Below are 17,253 nucleotides of genomic sequence, written 5' to 3' on the forward strand. Positions count from 1 at the left end.
TTTGCCTCCGTTGCTCGCTTAAAAAGTTGAGAAAAGTTCAACTTTTCAAGCTTCGACAGAAGCGTCAGCAAATCAAATCATATGCCAGTACAAGCTCAAGCCAATCAAACCGCGTGCTTGTGTGTCCGGGGTGGGAGATTCATGTGATTGGTAGTTGGTCGAGCTGCAGACACGCCCGCCGGCACGCTGCCAGGAAAACTTCCATTTGAAAGATGCCAAATTATCTCAAGAAAACCTGGTCAAAACATCACAGAACTGCAAAATGTATTTTAATCATCAAGAGTCAATTTATTTTTCATATTCTAAAATGCAAAGGACATAACAGGATTTGAGAATAAATCCAATGTTGAGTGCACAAAAATGTTTCACTGCAAGCGATTATGTACAAGAATGAAATCAACAAATCTTTACAGAAGTCAACAGGTACTGACAACTTTTTGAACCTAATAACGTAGATTAGACTGGACTTAGATTCATTTTATCACTTTTTTTTCAAACACAGCACATTAATAGATTTACATTGAAGTGAACTTTGCTTGCTGAATCAAAAGTTCACTATTAGTGCATTAAGGACCATTGTATGCTTGTTTGTTTTTCATACATTAAAGATTAGAATCCCATCAAGGTAAATGCTATGGCCTCATAAACAGGCCTGTTAGCAATAACTTGGAAAGATGAACAATGTCCTTCTCATCTGTTTACCCAAACATACCAACCATTAATACATTGGTTAGCAATTTAAAATTTGATTGTACCGCCATTTTATATTTAACATGGACATTAGTTCGTCATATGAATATTAGGAGTCAATGGTAACCCTTGAATTGTTTTGCTTGCAGCATGAGAAATATATGCCACAAACATTTGGCAAGATGTTTTTTCTGTCAAGATATACAGAAACACAACTTCAGTTTTGGTGTAAATTATCAACATAATTAGTCAAAAATTAGGGCTGGGTGAAAGGACACATCCTCATAAAGATCGTTGTGTAAATGTGTTTTTTTACATTGTCCTGGTTATGTTTGGATCAGGTAGAGTTAAATTGTTTTTCTATGCATACCATGTCAGTTAAATAATGACTGCAGAAAGGTTTCTGGACATTTCCCCATTCAAGATAAAGACAATCCAAACAGTTTCATAATGATAAGTGCACAATACAGCCAGAGAAAAGTGATGTTTAACATGAGTGAAGAAGAATATTTATACACTTTGATCTTCATGGTTTTGGTAACTCACCCAGCCCTAGTTTAACTTAACCCCATGGGGATTTGAGACTGTTCACCCTTTCTCCCCAGTCCATGAAACAACACTGCATTTTGATGGACATATGCCTCTACTGAATACAAGATACAATGGATTTGAAAGCTATAATTCAGTTTAACACTATGCGTGCTATAGAAGAGAAGCCAAAAACACTTACTATCAGTTTAACTCAAATCAAGTATGAAACTGACCATTTCTCAGAACACAGATGAGTTTAAATACATGAGTTACACAATTCTTCTTTTCTTTTTTTTTCTCAAACCTTCAGTAGGTAATAACGAAAGTGCTCTGGTCAAACCTGTAAAAAAATAATTTATACACACCCCCATCGTCTGACCGGACATTTTGTCACAAAATTGTTGACGACTGTTGTTCTTATTGATGGTCCTTCACCCATTCACGCTCGTCACCCCCGCCCCCCCTCGGTTTGATTAATTGTCATTTGTTGAAGGGAAGGCAGGCGGGCAGAATGATGGTGGAGCAGGCGGGGCCCGCTAGGGGCTCGGCCACCTCTCCCTCCAACTCTGTCCACGTTGCTTTCTCTGGGCTGTAGCAGATGGTGGAAGACTTATACGCCCCCTGAGAAATAAAGACACAAATTAATATATTATATAAAATAATTTTATATATTTTTAGAAATACATGTAGTCCAATAAAACGGGGGCAACTGTAAAGAAGAAGTCTGGAGATTTTCTATTGTTTTTAGAGCAATGCCTGTGTAGCCAAATCTAGAAATGGCTCTTATGTTCACTCTTGTGAGATGTTGCTTTATTAACATACAGTAAACAAACACATTGTATTTTAATATGTATCAGTTTCACATAAACAATCCATATCCTGGTAATATTAGGGCACCAGATGCAACATTTGATTTAATCTGCAGCTGAAAATAGTCCCCAACAAATCAACTTTTTTTTCCTGTTTGAGTAAAACTAAAGTATTTATTCCTGACCTGTGCCACAGATATGGTCTCAAAGTTTTGTGACAATTTGATAGAACCTAAACTGTAGACTTTTGCCAGTGTTATCCTTTAAACTTAAATAATGTAATCTGATGTGTAATAAAGTACCATGCTCCAGCTGTAGCCCCCCATGAGGAAGATGCTCTCATCCAGAACAGCACAGCCCGGGCCGCTGCGACCCTCCAGGATGGGCGTCTGCAGGATGTTCCACTGGTCGGCTTTCGGGTCGTAACACTCCACCAACATTACATCTAGATGGGAGAAACCTGTTTGAGAGGGAACGGAAAATATCTTAAAATGATGAGAGCACTCAAGCGTATTACATGCAGGCAATATTGTAGTTCCAGGTTACTGTAATTAAACTGCTTGTTTGACTTTAAAGGCCATAAAAACACATATTTGCAATCAGCCTCTCACTTTGAGTTACTTCATAAACATTTCTGGCCATGTTTAAACTCGTTTGGTTATTTCTGTGTGTGCTGTTTTTTCTCTGTGCTCCACTCTCTGATCAAACCACACCCACACAGTCCCAATTGAGTATATTAGCTGAGATTTAAACTCTTCATAAACTAAGCATGCTTTCTTTCCTGACTTTACCTTCTTTGAATTGAATGCATCATGCTCATCATCGTATGCTGCTAACAGGCCCCGTCACTGTATAGTAACGGTGCGTCCACACGGTAGCGTGCGTTGAAGCTTGCCGGTGGGCATGTCTGGCGCGCGACCAACAACCAATCACATTAATCTCCCGCCCCGGACACACAAGCACGCGGTTTGATTGGCTAGCGCTTGTACTGGCATATGATTTGATTGGCTGACGCTTCCGTCGAAGCTTGAAAAGTTGAACTTTTCTCAACTTTTGAAGTGAGCAACGGAGGCAAAGACCACCCACCCCATAAAAATAAGACAGAAACAAACAGCCATATACATTTAGTAACTAATCAAAGGCGTGAGAAAACAGAAGAAAATTATTTTTGTGACAGAGTTTAGGCTTCCTAATGCAAGGATTTATTGAGCTTAATTTGAAGCTGTAGTGGTGTATAGCAAATACAATCTTGCATTCTGTACACCCTGTAAATACCCATTTTACCCAAATTAGATATAAAAGCTTAGAAAGAAAGCAAGATACAAGACCGAGCTGTGCATAATTCACATTCAGCATTCAATTTTGCTGATAAATTACAAATGCACAATACAAACTGTAACTTGAATTCAGTTGTTTGTTAGGTGTATTCATTTTGTACCTTGAATGCTGAAGTGTATTAAAAGGTCAGCCGCCTGCTCATAATAGCAGCATCTCTTTCACTTTTTAAAAATAAAATACATTGGAAAATCTTGTCCTCTTTTTTTGTTAATTTCCTGAAACGCTCGAGTGCTTACCTTTCAAATGGTTTCCACCAATAGCATATAGGCGGTCATTCATTACTGCCAGGGCATGAATGGCACGCTTTGTGTTCATATCCTGTTTCCTCGCCCACACGTCCATTATAGGGTCATAACAGTAGAGCCAGGACACATACTCTCCATTGTGCACTCCTCCTGCAACAGATAAACATACAAATATCTATTTATTACTGTGTTCAAGTTTATACTGAGGGAAGACAGTTAGCGGCCTATGTGAAACACTCTGTAGGTTAACCTGACACACGCTTGCTCATCAAAGATAATCTGATCATAACGATTCATTGATTGAAATATATTGAAAAATGGTATACAGGCACATGTGCTTACCGAGATGATGCTAGTTAGTTATTGTTGTTTTCTGTTTTTTGTTGGTAATAGATGGTAGTGCGTCACAGCTAATGGCGCCTTCACCAACCGGCGCTATTCAAACGCTCAAGGTTGGTGCTTTTGTTCCCTTCTTTTAGTTTCATATTGTAATAACTGGCTTGGTGCAGAATACAGAACAATAGTCATAAAATGCTCCGATGATTCAGTGATAGTCAGCGTTTGGAAGAGGAGGATTTTGGTTTATGACAATGTGCGTTGGTGTGATGAGTACTTGATGGATTTAAATGTCACTTAAACATAATATATCCCAGACGAAGTATACGTGTTGTATTGAATGTATATCGAGCTGGTTTTAAAACATTTGTGTTGCTGCATTTCATGGCACCTTCAACATTCAAGTTCTTTGCCTGATTATGAATCAAAAAGCATAATTTACTGCTCATTATGGAGCAGAATTACACCTCTTAATGTTAGATTATCATATATTAAGTTAATTTAAAATGCTAATGCATTACTGTGTAAGTAGCACATTTATGTTGCACAGGGTCATGGTGAAGGTTTATTTAGCTACTTAATATAATCTTGGGTAATTTGATCAACGACAATGCATTATATTTTATAAAGAGAATAATCCTAATCTTAGAACTATATATTTTAAACAAATGTAATAGTGTAAAAGTACCGTATTTACATCTCAACTGTAAATGAATTGTTGTCTAACTTGTATTACTAAAAAGTTAAACTACATATACTCAAGTACTGTAAATTAGGTATTTTTACTTTACTTGAGTATTCCCCTTTAATGCAAATTGATACTTTTACTCCACTGTTCTGCAAATCTGGACTCCTTCTTGTACAGTGAATTCATCTGAAAGACCCACGGATAAACTGTATGCAAGTGTAATCAGTGGCGGTTCTAGAACATTTTACATGGGGGGGCAAAGGGGAGGCAAGAGGTCATGCCAGGGTGGCATAGGAGGGCGGACAGTACGTGGTATTTTATACTGTATATAACCTATTTATTGTTAATTCATGCCCTAACACAAGTGTTCTTAATGCACAAGAGAAACAAGGTGTTCAGACAAACAATCGGGTGCCCTTTGAGTCCCCCAAGCTTACTGTACCTCAACCATTTTAAATGAAAGGAAACTACAAAATGTATTTTAAAGCAATGAATTAATGGAACAGGTTGTTTTGCATTACAATGTAAAATTAAATATATATTTTGTTTAAAAAAAAATTGGTTGTCTTAGACAGACATATTTGCATGTCCTCACTAAGCATTATTACATATTAATTTAATATTAAACAAATCAAAATGGCCAATTATCCCAAAATGTTGCTGCTAATATAATCATATGCTTGTCAACTTTAACTGATCAAAAATCAATTCTGAAAAAATACTTGAATTATCTATGAAATTGCAATATTGTCCCTCAGTTTGTTTCAACCCCGTCACGCCATACCATTTACCCTCCTATTAAAATAATGGATCAGTCCATGTGTGATCTGCATTGAGGGAATTACATCACAAAAGTGTCAGTTTCTTCTCTTACCTATATTTCAGTTTTTGTATTTTCAGATTAAGATTGACAAGCTCAACATTTCAACTATGTTGTATGAATTAATAATAGTAAATAATTGTTTATTACAAAAATAAACAATAGTTTTGCAAAATATTACAATTTTGTAATGTCCTTGACTTCCATGTGGTGCCATATCTTAGCTAAACAAGGTCTCATGCCTACTTTTTGTCAAAAACTTCAACCCTGTTACATTTTTTCAAGGAAATTCCTAGTAATTATTTATATTTTGTGCCTGAGGTGGGAAAATGTAAGTAGTCCAATACCAGATGTTATGACCAAACATTTTGGTTTCATTTTTCAAAGATATAAAGACCCAAAAGGTACCTGATTCAGAGAATACTCAGAATTAGGCATACTGTAAGTACTTAATTATAATTAAGTACACAAATGACATCACCCATCTCTTCAGAGAGCTAAAGGTGACCTGTGCAGCAACACATTTCAATCAATATTTGTCAATACTAAGAGCTGCTAGATTGTGCTGCTGTAATGGAATATGTAAGGAGAATAAGAACATACCATGTGGTCCAGCTGGAGTTTCATCTGCCTCCTGATCCCTGCCTCTGTCCCTCTTTCTGATATTTCATCTTTATTCCTCACATACATTTCTTCTTCTTCACAAATGTCTTCATCTCCTCCTCTTCCTCCTGCTCTGACCCTCCTGGTCTCTTCATCTCCTCCTCTTCCTCCTGCTCTCTTCATCTCTCTTTTCCTTTTCCTCTTTCTGTTCTCATATGTCTTTTTGTTGTTGTTGAATCACTCCTATACTCTGGCCTGCAAGAGTCTACTTGTGAAAAGCACTGGTACAAATGCTTGTATAACTTTACACGTTAGGGCCATGTAGCCTAGCTAATATGTAGCATATCATAAATATAACATCAGAAAGCATTGATCAAGCGCACACAGGCAGCTGTGTTTGGATCCAGTTTTTACGGTAAAGGATGTATCCTGGTTTCATTGATCTGGCCTCATGGCTGTGATGTGTAGTTTACGTGGATTTAATAGTAGGCTACCGCGTAGTTTAGCAAAGTGATCGATCTCCCAGCTAACGCTGTCTGCGTAGTATTTTGTAACGTAACGCCCCAAACAGCGCCCGTCTGTTAAACGCTATCGATTCAAACGGCAGCGTTTTATTAATATTTAGTTTCAAGCTCTCGTCCTTAGTAAAAACAAAACTAGTGGAAACGGAAATGCTCCCAGGGGAAGCTGATCCATAGGTGCTGGGACAGCTCACTCCCTCTCTGCAGCGGTGTGAGCCGCGGTCTGTGTGAACGCCGCTCCGCAGTTTAATGCAGGGCCGTAGCTGCGTTTTTAACGGGCCTAAAATTATATTTAAAATGATTCAATTTTAACTAATGTAATGCTTGTTTTGTTGCTTGAGAAGCTTGTGGAAATAGTGTAGGTTTGTTTTAGTACAGTTTTAGGGAAACAAAAGTTAGGGGGGCAGCTGGGGGGGCAAGGCTCTACAGTGGGGGGGGGCAGCTGCCCCCCCTTGCCCCCCCGTAGATCCGCCCCTGAGTGTAATTAATTATGTTTAAAAAGCCTCTTTGATTAGCTCAAAAATGAATCATGTGGCCTGTTGTGCCAATCTGCTTATTATAAAGAGCAGAGGGCTAATAGATTATTTGCAGAGGTAGAGGATTTTTTCTTGTCAAAAGAAGACGGGATAATAAGAGTGTCTCTCCTGACCTGATATGTAGATCTTGCCGTTGTGCACGGCCCCTGCATGGGCGGCCAGCGGCTGCGGCAGAGGCGACAGGTAGGTCCACTCGTTGGTCTCCAGGTTGTAGGACTCAACGCTGGAGAGGTAGCCGCTCTCGTTCCTACCACCAACCACGTACAGGTGTTTCTCCATGCGGCAGGCAAAGAAACTGGCTCTCCTGAGGAAGAAAGTGTCAACCAGACATCATCATTACACCAGCAACAACAAGTTTTACTGTCCACAGTTTTATCATGGAGTCAAAATCATCTTACATATTACACTTATCGAGACTGGGCTAGTAGCATGCTTACCGGCTATGAGGACTTATCTTTATCCAAGAATTATGACTGTACTGACTTTTTCAAAAGATATTTCAGGTAGTATGACTTTATAAATTCTATATGAGAAATAGAAAAAATGTATAATGGTTTTGTGGAAATCTAAAAATGTCTTAACGTGTGAAGTCAAATAATACATCATCACATTTACTGTACCTGATTATAGCAACTATACTATAAATAACATTTCTGTATTCAACCAAACTTACCTCTCCTGCATCGGAGGTAACTGTATCCAACTGTTGAATCTGGGATCATAGCGGCTGACAAAGTGAGTGCTGTGCTTTCCTGTAAAGACAGACAGAAATCAAGATCAGTGACACTGATTATTACAAAATGACTTATTGGGGTGAGCTCAGTTCTAATTGGTTGACTTTTTCCCCAAATTCTTTGTTTTACACAGCACCAATGAAATGCACAAGTGTGACATAGCAAGTCTCCCATCTAATATAAACACTATCTGAAAGTCACCACCCACACACAGTCATTTTCAGTGTTAGCAGGTGCTGCTTTTCACTGCCAACAAGTGATGACTGAAGTCCTGTAATTTTTGTAAGTGAAATGTTTTTTAAAACATCTTTAATTATTTGTGATGATGTGTGTTGATATTGTGTTGGTTTTCCCTCGCAGAGCTTAATAAACAGAGATACATAAACACAAATAAATTGAATGTGTGCAGTGTGGTTGTTTTGATACCAAAAACAAAAGGACAGTATCAGATTTGTTGATCATTTACAGTCTTTTCTTTTTAAATATGGTAATGTGTTACTGTACCACCCCTTCACAAAAAGTACTTTTAACACTTACACATTGCAAATATATGTGTCTCTTAATAACAGTAATTTTTCGATGCCAATTATTGACAAGTGTTGAGTGGAGTGTTGTTTGTCCACTCAGAGCTGAACTGGCTAGGATGAGTGTGGAAACGTTACATCAACTCTGATGAGATTGAACTTGCATGAACTCTGGCTCAGAGCCTTAATGAAGTAAACACTGACAAATGTCCTGAGTGAAATCACTGGAAAGCATGACGTTCAGTCCGTGGTGTGATCGTACCGTTGGGGTTCCACTGGTCCTCTCCGCCCAGCAGCAGGATGAAGTTCTCCACCTCCACCACGCAGTGATGGGCGCTGTTGTAAGGCATTACTAGAGGAGACACCGAAATCAAAAGGTATAAATCATTAGAACATGTGAATACAAGGCAGTATTTATATGATCTCTCATAAATGTTCATAAATAAAGATGACATTGCATCGTCAAGTAAGAATAATTCCCCAAAATGAAAAGCAGCATGTAAACCAGGCTGTTAAGGCCACACTTATCGGAGCACTGGTGCTGAAATAAAGTCTGATAAACATACGCGATAAATCAATTCTTAATTTAAATTAAACAAGTACTTCAAATTCAACCTTTGAATTCCACAGCTTTATACTATTGGACTATTACAGGGTTGCCTTTCAAACACAACAAATGGTGGTTAAAGAGAGATGGCATGCTTATAAAAAAAAGGTCTCAGCCAACAAAAAAATACAACTCTTATCCCCCATAATTGTATTAGGCCACTGTTTAATGTGTGGTTTCAAAGAAGTTCTTAATTAACCTTCACCTGCCATCAAATAAACTAGGCCCCAATATACTGTAGGTCTGTACACAATACAATTAGTTCTTATGATTAGATTATCTATCATAAAACTATAAAATATAAATATAAAAAATGTGTGACTTATGCAGACACTATATTTATTTATTTGTGCTGGTTGCCCCATTGTTTGACAGGTCAACATTATGGTGAAGACAACAGTCCAAGGGACACAGCCCAGTCTATTTCACAATCCTCAGTTTGAGTCGATGTTATAGGATGTATTTCCCCTTCTCATTGCTTTTCGCTTCCATTCATCTACAGGAAGTAATTTCTTGTGGGGAATCAAGCCAGTTGACTATTAAACTGGAACTAATGAAAGTACGAGGCAGGGCAAACAGTCTACTGTTTTTTCCGATAATATCTACCTACTTACTCACCTACCATCTACCTACCTACTTCCTATCTACCTTAATATCTGAAGGCCAATAAACGTCTGTTGTCACCCTCCAGTAAATACTACACGTACTGTACTAGGACTGAATATCACAGTGCAATAGTTTTCCCTTTTTCTTCATCTTACATTAAATATCCCACAGCAGCTATTTGTCTCGTTATATATTGAGTATGTCTACCAAATATGATGTTGAATGTATCACACTTATATAAGTTAGCATAAACGGCTACAAGCCCACAGCTGCAACAGGACCCCTCTCTGAGGATTTTCCCTTGTGTATGTTTTGTACTCCCCTTCTCTCCTCCATCTTCTTTTTACTGAAGTGACCCCATTGAGATGTAGAGAAATGGTCTTAGGTGACAGTCATAATGAACATGATCGTGTTCACTCAATAAATCTCAGGCCCGGTGCTTTTTGAGCACAAATCAGTGAAATGTTAAAGCCCACCTGTCTGTCTCCATCAGTCATTTCCACTGTCACCTCCCCACCGCCTGATGGATCACAGTTGCTGCAAAATTAGACAGCCTTGAATCTCATTTCTTTCCAATTGGCCTCTCCCTGCAATCTCACTCTGGCTGGCTGACATGTGCCGGTCCTCTATGGGCGGGGGGGTCTCAGATAGGAACTAATACTACATACACTAAACACAGCTTTATCTTGAAACGAGGGGATTAGGTTGCCTGCCTCCAGTGCACCTCAAAGACGAGTGCCATATGACTGCCAAATTCCCTTACATGCTATTTACATTATCATTCAGTCAGCAGTATATAGGACACGGATGGGCGGCTTTTTATTTGATGTCTAGCGACTTGTACTCGTACTAAAAATCATCGTGTACCCGTGTGAAAAGAAGATTATTGCTTTACAGTATGTCACAGGCTGCAGTATGAGGCGTGCTGCGGGAATATTTGCCTCTACAGGTGACACACACACACACACACACACACACACACACAACACATATACACACACACACACACACAGCGGGATAGGACATCATAATTTAGACCTCTACTCAAGTCTTGTACATTGAAAAAAATAGAACATCTGTTATTTTTCCTCCTACAATGTGTATTATTGTACTGATCACCTGAGAAAAAGTATGAAATAATCTAATTATAGGTCCCCTCTGCCCTTACATCCCCCCCCCAGGTGTGAACAGCCATAGGAGGACAGGATGAGCACGTCCTCTGTGAGATGGATGCCATCACTCCATTCTACAGTGAGCTGCAGGGCTCACTAGAGGGAGTCAGAAACCTCTGCATAGAGGCACAGTCGGGGTTGGTTGAGTGACTCCACAGCTAATGCACCACTGCTGCTCCAGCTCTGACGTGCCTTTAACACCATTACAATTGCATCCCACTGAGCTCAATTCCTTTGTTCTAGCCCATGCTGCGTAGATGAGGTCCATTTGCAAGTGGGGGGGTTTTAATATCAGGTTGGTTTTAAAAGAAGAAGAGAATAGTCCAGCATTGTGTCTGAGCCTGCGCCTGCCTTTGTCTTGTGTGCGTCCACGCTGCTGTGGGTACACTAGATGGCAAACTTTACACTGGAATCAGCGAGCAGGAGATATATATATGACACACACTAGAGAGGGATCAGATTCTTCCCTAAATTGTGTTGATGAATGTCTTAATCAAGGGCTGTCCCTCTCAGGTTTCGCCTCATTGAAAAGTTATGATTGAATGTTAATAATCTTCTATTCCACATCCATTGTGTGGAGGCTACATAAGATGCTCACTGATGTGTTAAGGGGATGATTTTGCAGTTTTGTCCTTCCACTTGGCCACGGACCATTTGAGTGTTAACTTTTTAGTTTAGAGTGATGGAAATCCCTACTGACCTTTTGCTTGGTGCAGTCTATACCCAGGAGTGTGAGTTAAATGAGAAAATGACAATATAAACACCAGAGAGCTGCAGGCTGTTTTTGTGTATGCACGGCTCCTTTTAGCAAACATGCACCCAGACAGATGTGGCCAAATATAGATTAAAATAGCATATTACTGCCAGAATTCTCTATAATAAGAGCAGAGGAAGAAACCATAGTCAGAATTGTTCTCTGAATTCAAGACAAGACAGAAGCAATAAACCAGATTCATTGAAAATGCGTGCCATAATGTGAAGATATAAACCGCACAGCACCGAGCTGACAGAAAACAGACCTATGGCTAATGTGTACGAATGAAGAGACACGATTAGATATGGCTACAACCAAAACAAAAGGACAAAAACTCAATATATCTGGCAATGATGATGCAAAGGACAAATATGGTTTCCCATTAGCTCGTGTTTGACCTTTGCAATATGACAACAATATAGTGATGAGCCATAAAAGGTCAGGGAAGACAGGGAGAATAAAGTGCATACAGTAGTACACTCTACAGACGTGAGTGTTGCAGGAAGTCGTCACATACGTTCTCTAGAGATGGTATTTTTTTTTTAAATAGAATACATTCTTTGGTGATATTATGAGAACTTGCATTCAATATGATATCATGAAATCAATATCTCGAACTGTACCCCTGGTATTCATTTCTAAAGGTTATAGGAGATGTCTTTATGTCTTTTATAATTAATGAATTATGTGTATTATCTCGATGCCCAAGACAAATTTCTCCTAAGGGAGACAATAAAGCTCTATCTTATCTTAATAAACGTTATATATTTACTTTTGGATTTTAACTCACCTTATTTAAACCTATATAAATAGTGATTTCAGGTCAACAGGCTGCGTTTAAGCATAGGGTAATTTAATCTCACGTATTGATCGATTTGAGTGTATTGTTAAGATTTGGAAGAAAGATGTCATTCAATATTGTTCTCTCTCTCTTTCTGCTACATTAGATTATTAGATTCAAGTAAATCTCATCATGCATCCTGCCACCATATTTCACAAAAAACAAGGGAAACCGAGCATGAAGCTCTCTACAGTGAAGTCACGCTCTGATTAAAAACGTATATTAAAAGTGATAGGGATACATTATTACCTAAAGGATTTAGGGAACTCCTTCCCCTCATTTTCCATGGAAATTAACCTGTGTTAAAGTCATCCATAGGAACAACTTTTTCTCATCATAAAAGCCACTAACACAAGATGCCTCGGGTGAAAAAGAAAGAAAGAAGGCAGCAGAGCCTTTTGCTACTCACTTGTGAGGATCTTCCATGTCTTTTTTTCGTCGTCATAGAACTGGACCAAATTGCTGGGGAGACGATCAGGTCCAGGAGGCAAACCACCCACCAGTAACAGCATCCTCTTATTGGAACGGATTCTGTAAAGTCAAGAGTGTGGGTGTTAGGAAACAGAACAAAACAGGTATCAAGCCTTGAGATCAAACCACCAGAAGGCCAAAATAAGCTCAAGCTGAACCTGGAAACCTTTAATTTCTTAATTTACATAATAAGATTGATAGTATTAGCAGCAGTTGCCCAGCGTGTTTTAATCTATCCCTCTGAATATGCTCCATGTAAGAATGAAATCATCAACAAATTAATTAAAATATAAATGTATGCATTCTGTTAATACCTGTTCCTTGTCTGGGTTGAAACACTGGACTTGAAGCTACACATCAGGCCATGTTATTATAATTAACAAAAAATTGCTCAACAGCGTACTTATCATTTTGATGTGTTATTGAATGGTTATTGTACTCTAAAGATATCGTTTCAATTAGCTGTGAAGCGAGGACGATCCTGCAGGGTGCCATGCTGGAGGCTACAAGCACAATTGAGTACATAAACCTGCCTATACAATGTCTCCATTTCATTGGCTGCAGTGATTCATGTGACATCATTGAACCAGTGGTGAGATATTCCCTGCTATTTGTATATGATACATAACGCAAAAGCAGCACACTTTACTGTACATTAATGACCGTTATCTGGCTCCTAATGGATATGAACACAAAGCTACCAATTAATCACAATATGCAGTAAAAAGATTAAGAGCAACTGGCCTTTATATTCAGTCAGGTTCACCTTTTTCATATTTAACTTTTTTATGCTTTGGAAAATAACCGTCGTCTCGGTACATTCTCTCTGCTACTGGCCGACTCGGAAGTGTTTTGGGGTTATTCATATGCAAATGAGCCCCTGGACATAGATAATGGTGATTAATTGAGAGGAGAGAAACAGTGGCATGTGAAACTAATTATGAGGATTGCTGATTCTTTGCTCATTCAGGTCCATATGTGGGAAAAGATATGTTATTGGGGTAAAGTATAAATAGATACATGTGAAATTATTGTATTTTGACATTCTTTGTGCAACATTATTTTCGTTGTGCTCATTTTTTTTTTGCTAATTATTTGCTCTCTTAATATGTATAGGTATGCAGTAAAGAAGAAATTGGCCTCACTACTTTTTTAGCTTTGGCTGTACAGTTCTGTAAACAAAACCTGACAACAGCACCATCAATCAATCATCTTACTGACACCACCTGCCTACTTACAGCTCCTTAAAGTGCTGATCAGGAGAAACATGGACAATAATGTGAGCGAGAAATGTTTATCCAACCTGAGAATAAGGCGAATTGCAGAGTGTCCCTGATTTGATCAATCCTCAAATACTACATACTCTAATATAATGAATTCCCTCGGACTGCATTTTTCATTTTTGTTTAATGTATCCTTGATAGCTGTGTTAGTCTTCCATGATTCCAACATAATTACCATGTAATCCTGGTAACAATTAAATTATAGCATTTCAAATCGTATTCATGAGAGTTGCTACACTTCAAATGCATAACCTTTATCTAGTTTGCAGCATCTTGTCTACACTGATTAGAAAGCAATTACACAGATGTGTGAGGAAATAAAGAGCTGTTTTTTCTTCACTGCATCATAAGGTAACCTTGTGGATATGCATACAGTGTAGTATAGAGTCAATCAACCAGCAGTCTTTTACAGGAATAGCCACACATTCATCATCACTCTGGCCTCAGACCTCACATCTCAGACTGACCACCTACATGGTCCAGACTTCAGGCTGTAGACCAGACGGCACTGTGTTCACATTTAACAAGTGGGAGGCATTTCATCACCTTCCATCTACTTTCAAAGAGCTCATTGCTTTGTGTTTGTGTCTGCGTTTTCTTTTGTATCTTTGTCATCCTCACCTGCTTGACGTGGTCTGCCTGCAGTGCTGTCTGAAGGGCATCAGGTGGTAGTTCATGGCATCCAGGAGAAGTTTTTGGCACACAGGGTCAGTCCTCATAAAGTCAACAGACTGCACCCTCTCCACCAGCTCTGGAGCAGGTATGAGGGCGAAGCGCAGCCTCTTCATAAGGTCCGGCGCATAGTGCATGCGAGTCTCCCGGTCATGCTCCAGCCAGAGGACTGACATCTGGAAAAGAGCCAGCTCTGACTCCACAGGGGGTGGCAGAGCATCTAGCATGGCGCACATCTCCTCAAAGTTCAGCAGCAGAACATCCTCCACCAGGTACTTGTTGGCCAATTTCTTGGTCTCATCCAGTCCATGGAGTGCGGCAATCTTGCAGATCTGCTTGTAGTTCTGCACAGAGATCTGGTCGTTGAGGAACTGCACACTAAGCTTGGTAATCTGGGGGATATGAGGATCTTGCTGACTGACAGCACCTCTTCCACCGTGTCCAGGGAAAGAGTCACGTTGGCAGTGTACAAGTACTCCAGCACTAATCGTAGTCCAATGGAGGAGCAGCCCTGAAGTACCAGGTTATTGATGGGCCTGGCACTGGGGGTCACCCTCTTGTCGTCAGGAGAGGATGAAGGGGTCCCACTGCTGCCCTGGTCCCCTTTGCTCCCCTCATTGTTGATGATATTGTGGGAAGAGAAGAGGGATCTGAAATACTGGGAGCAGGATGCCAGCACAGCTTTGTGGCAGTGAAACTGCTGTCCCTGGGCCGTGAGAGTCACATCACAGAAAAGCTGTTTTCTCCATAAGAGGTTGAGCCCGTGCAGCAGGGTGTCACTGTGTGTTGGATCAAAGGTGGATGTTCTATCACCCGATCTGGACATGACTTCCTGACTGTGAACGCCACCTAGGCAACAAATAAACCATGCAAGCCATTTACCTCAGGTCATGTATTTTTTTTAGCACAACACACAGCAGCCTATAGATGATATCAGTCAGCTATTACAACAGAAAGCCGTTTCCCGAGTAAGTTATAGCAAAGATCTCCCGTGCATCCAGCGGGGAAGATATATCATGCCATGCCAGCCGGCGAGAATCTACATCAATACGGCTTTCAACTTTGAGCTCTGGTCGTAAAGCAACAAACAAAAACGCAGTAGTTCCCACAGCGTCCCACTCTTTTTCATTCTTAACTCAAGATGATTTAAAAACGGGGCTGGTGTCTGAAGGGCGCTGTCAAAACAAACCGAAGATACGGAGATGCTGCGGCGCTTCCCCCTCGGCAACGCGGCTGAAGTTGTAGGATAAGGAAAAAGAGACACGGTGGACGGATAACATGCAGCATTCAGCTAACACTTATCCCTTCTCCTATCTTGCTGCACAACCCCACAATGAGGACATTACACATCGCACAGATTTTGAAGGAGTCATAGAAAAGCAATTAGTTTGTCTCCGAACCGTCAGCAACACTACGGGTGCGTTTCGCGTTTAGCCTACATGAGTAAAGCGGACGTGAGTAGCGAAAAAATATTCACTGAAATACAGTTTTCGGCTAAGTTAAACGTAATATACATATCGGTTGTTTTCTAGACAGTACAAAAAGACATTTCTACATGCGTAATGTGTGTAAACTTAACACAAGCGTGCTGTAACGTTGTAGCCAGATTCACTAAAAGCGCCTGTCACAACTAAATGATGTGAGCAGCTCGCCTGAGAAGGAGCCAAACTTACCTGACTTCAGCTCTTGACAAAAAAGAAAGTAAGCTTCAGGTTCCCAATATTCCTCACTTGGATATTTCCTTTGTTCTCCTTTTAAAGAAATGTCCTTTCCTTTAAAGTCTATGGTCGGTGGTGTCTCAAAATAACCATTGATTCCAACTCATAAAGTCACTATTTCAGGTTATTTGTTGACGTTGATCATTTGTTCTTCTGAATTAACAAGAAGTGTGTGAGTGTGAGAGAGGGAGCTGTGCTTTCTGCAAGAGAAGAAGAAGAAGAAATATACGTGTGACAAATTATGCTACCAAGAAACAACACATCATTATCCTTGGGCCTGGGGCTCAGTGAGTCGTAACGAGAGTAATAGGAAATCCACGGTTGGGGAGAGAAACGGTCGTGCATGGCCGGTGGAGAGAGACCATGCAGGGGTATGGATGCTGGAGAGACTCGCAAAATTATGGCTCAAGGCTATTGTAAAAACTGTCGAGCGTAAATGACTGCGATTTCAAACATCTATGGAAGAAAGAAAAGAGAAAGGGGGAGAAAAACCGAGTCTTTCCCTCGCTGTTATAGAGAGAACCGTCAAGTTTTAGTGCGCATTGCTAATTAGTCAATTTCTCTCTGCCTTCACAGCCCGACGACTTTGCTGCTGAGCTGAAACTGCTAATTTCTGGGACCAGCCTTTTTTTGGCTGTGAACTGGATGGATGAATGGCTTGTCTCGCACAAATGACAAAAAGCCCCTGCCTTAATCTCCATCGCCAAAATAACCCCTCATCTCATTCTGCTCCTGCTAGTCCTTAAAATAAAGA

General features: G+C 39.9%; 1 protein-coding gene across 1 annotated transcript; it reads right to left on the reverse strand.

Annotated features, from left to right (window-relative positions):
* Positions 1-293: 293 nt before the first annotated feature.
* Positions 294-16,916, reverse strand: klhl14 (kelch-like family member 14). The gene is given in 10 exon segments (XM_034234594.1): positions 294-1,842; positions 2,333-2,490; positions 3,605-3,763; positions 7,231-7,421; positions 7,791-7,869; positions 8,638-8,727; positions 12,765-12,886; positions 14,731-15,187; positions 15,190-15,630; positions 16,455-16,916. Coding segments are annotated over 9 exon segments (1,815 nt in total). The 5' UTR covers positions 15,608-15,630; positions 16,455-16,916; the 3' UTR covers positions 294-1,701.
* Between the last annotated feature and the right edge of the window lie 337 nt (positions 16,917-17,253).

The sequence above is a fragment of the Gymnodraco acuticeps genome, unplaced genomic scaffold, assembly GCF_902827175.1.
Source record: "Gymnodraco acuticeps unplaced genomic scaffold, fGymAcu1.1, whole genome shotgun sequence".
NCBI classification, from domain to species: domain Eukaryota; kingdom Metazoa; phylum Chordata; class Actinopteri; order Perciformes; family Bathydraconidae; genus Gymnodraco; species Gymnodraco acuticeps.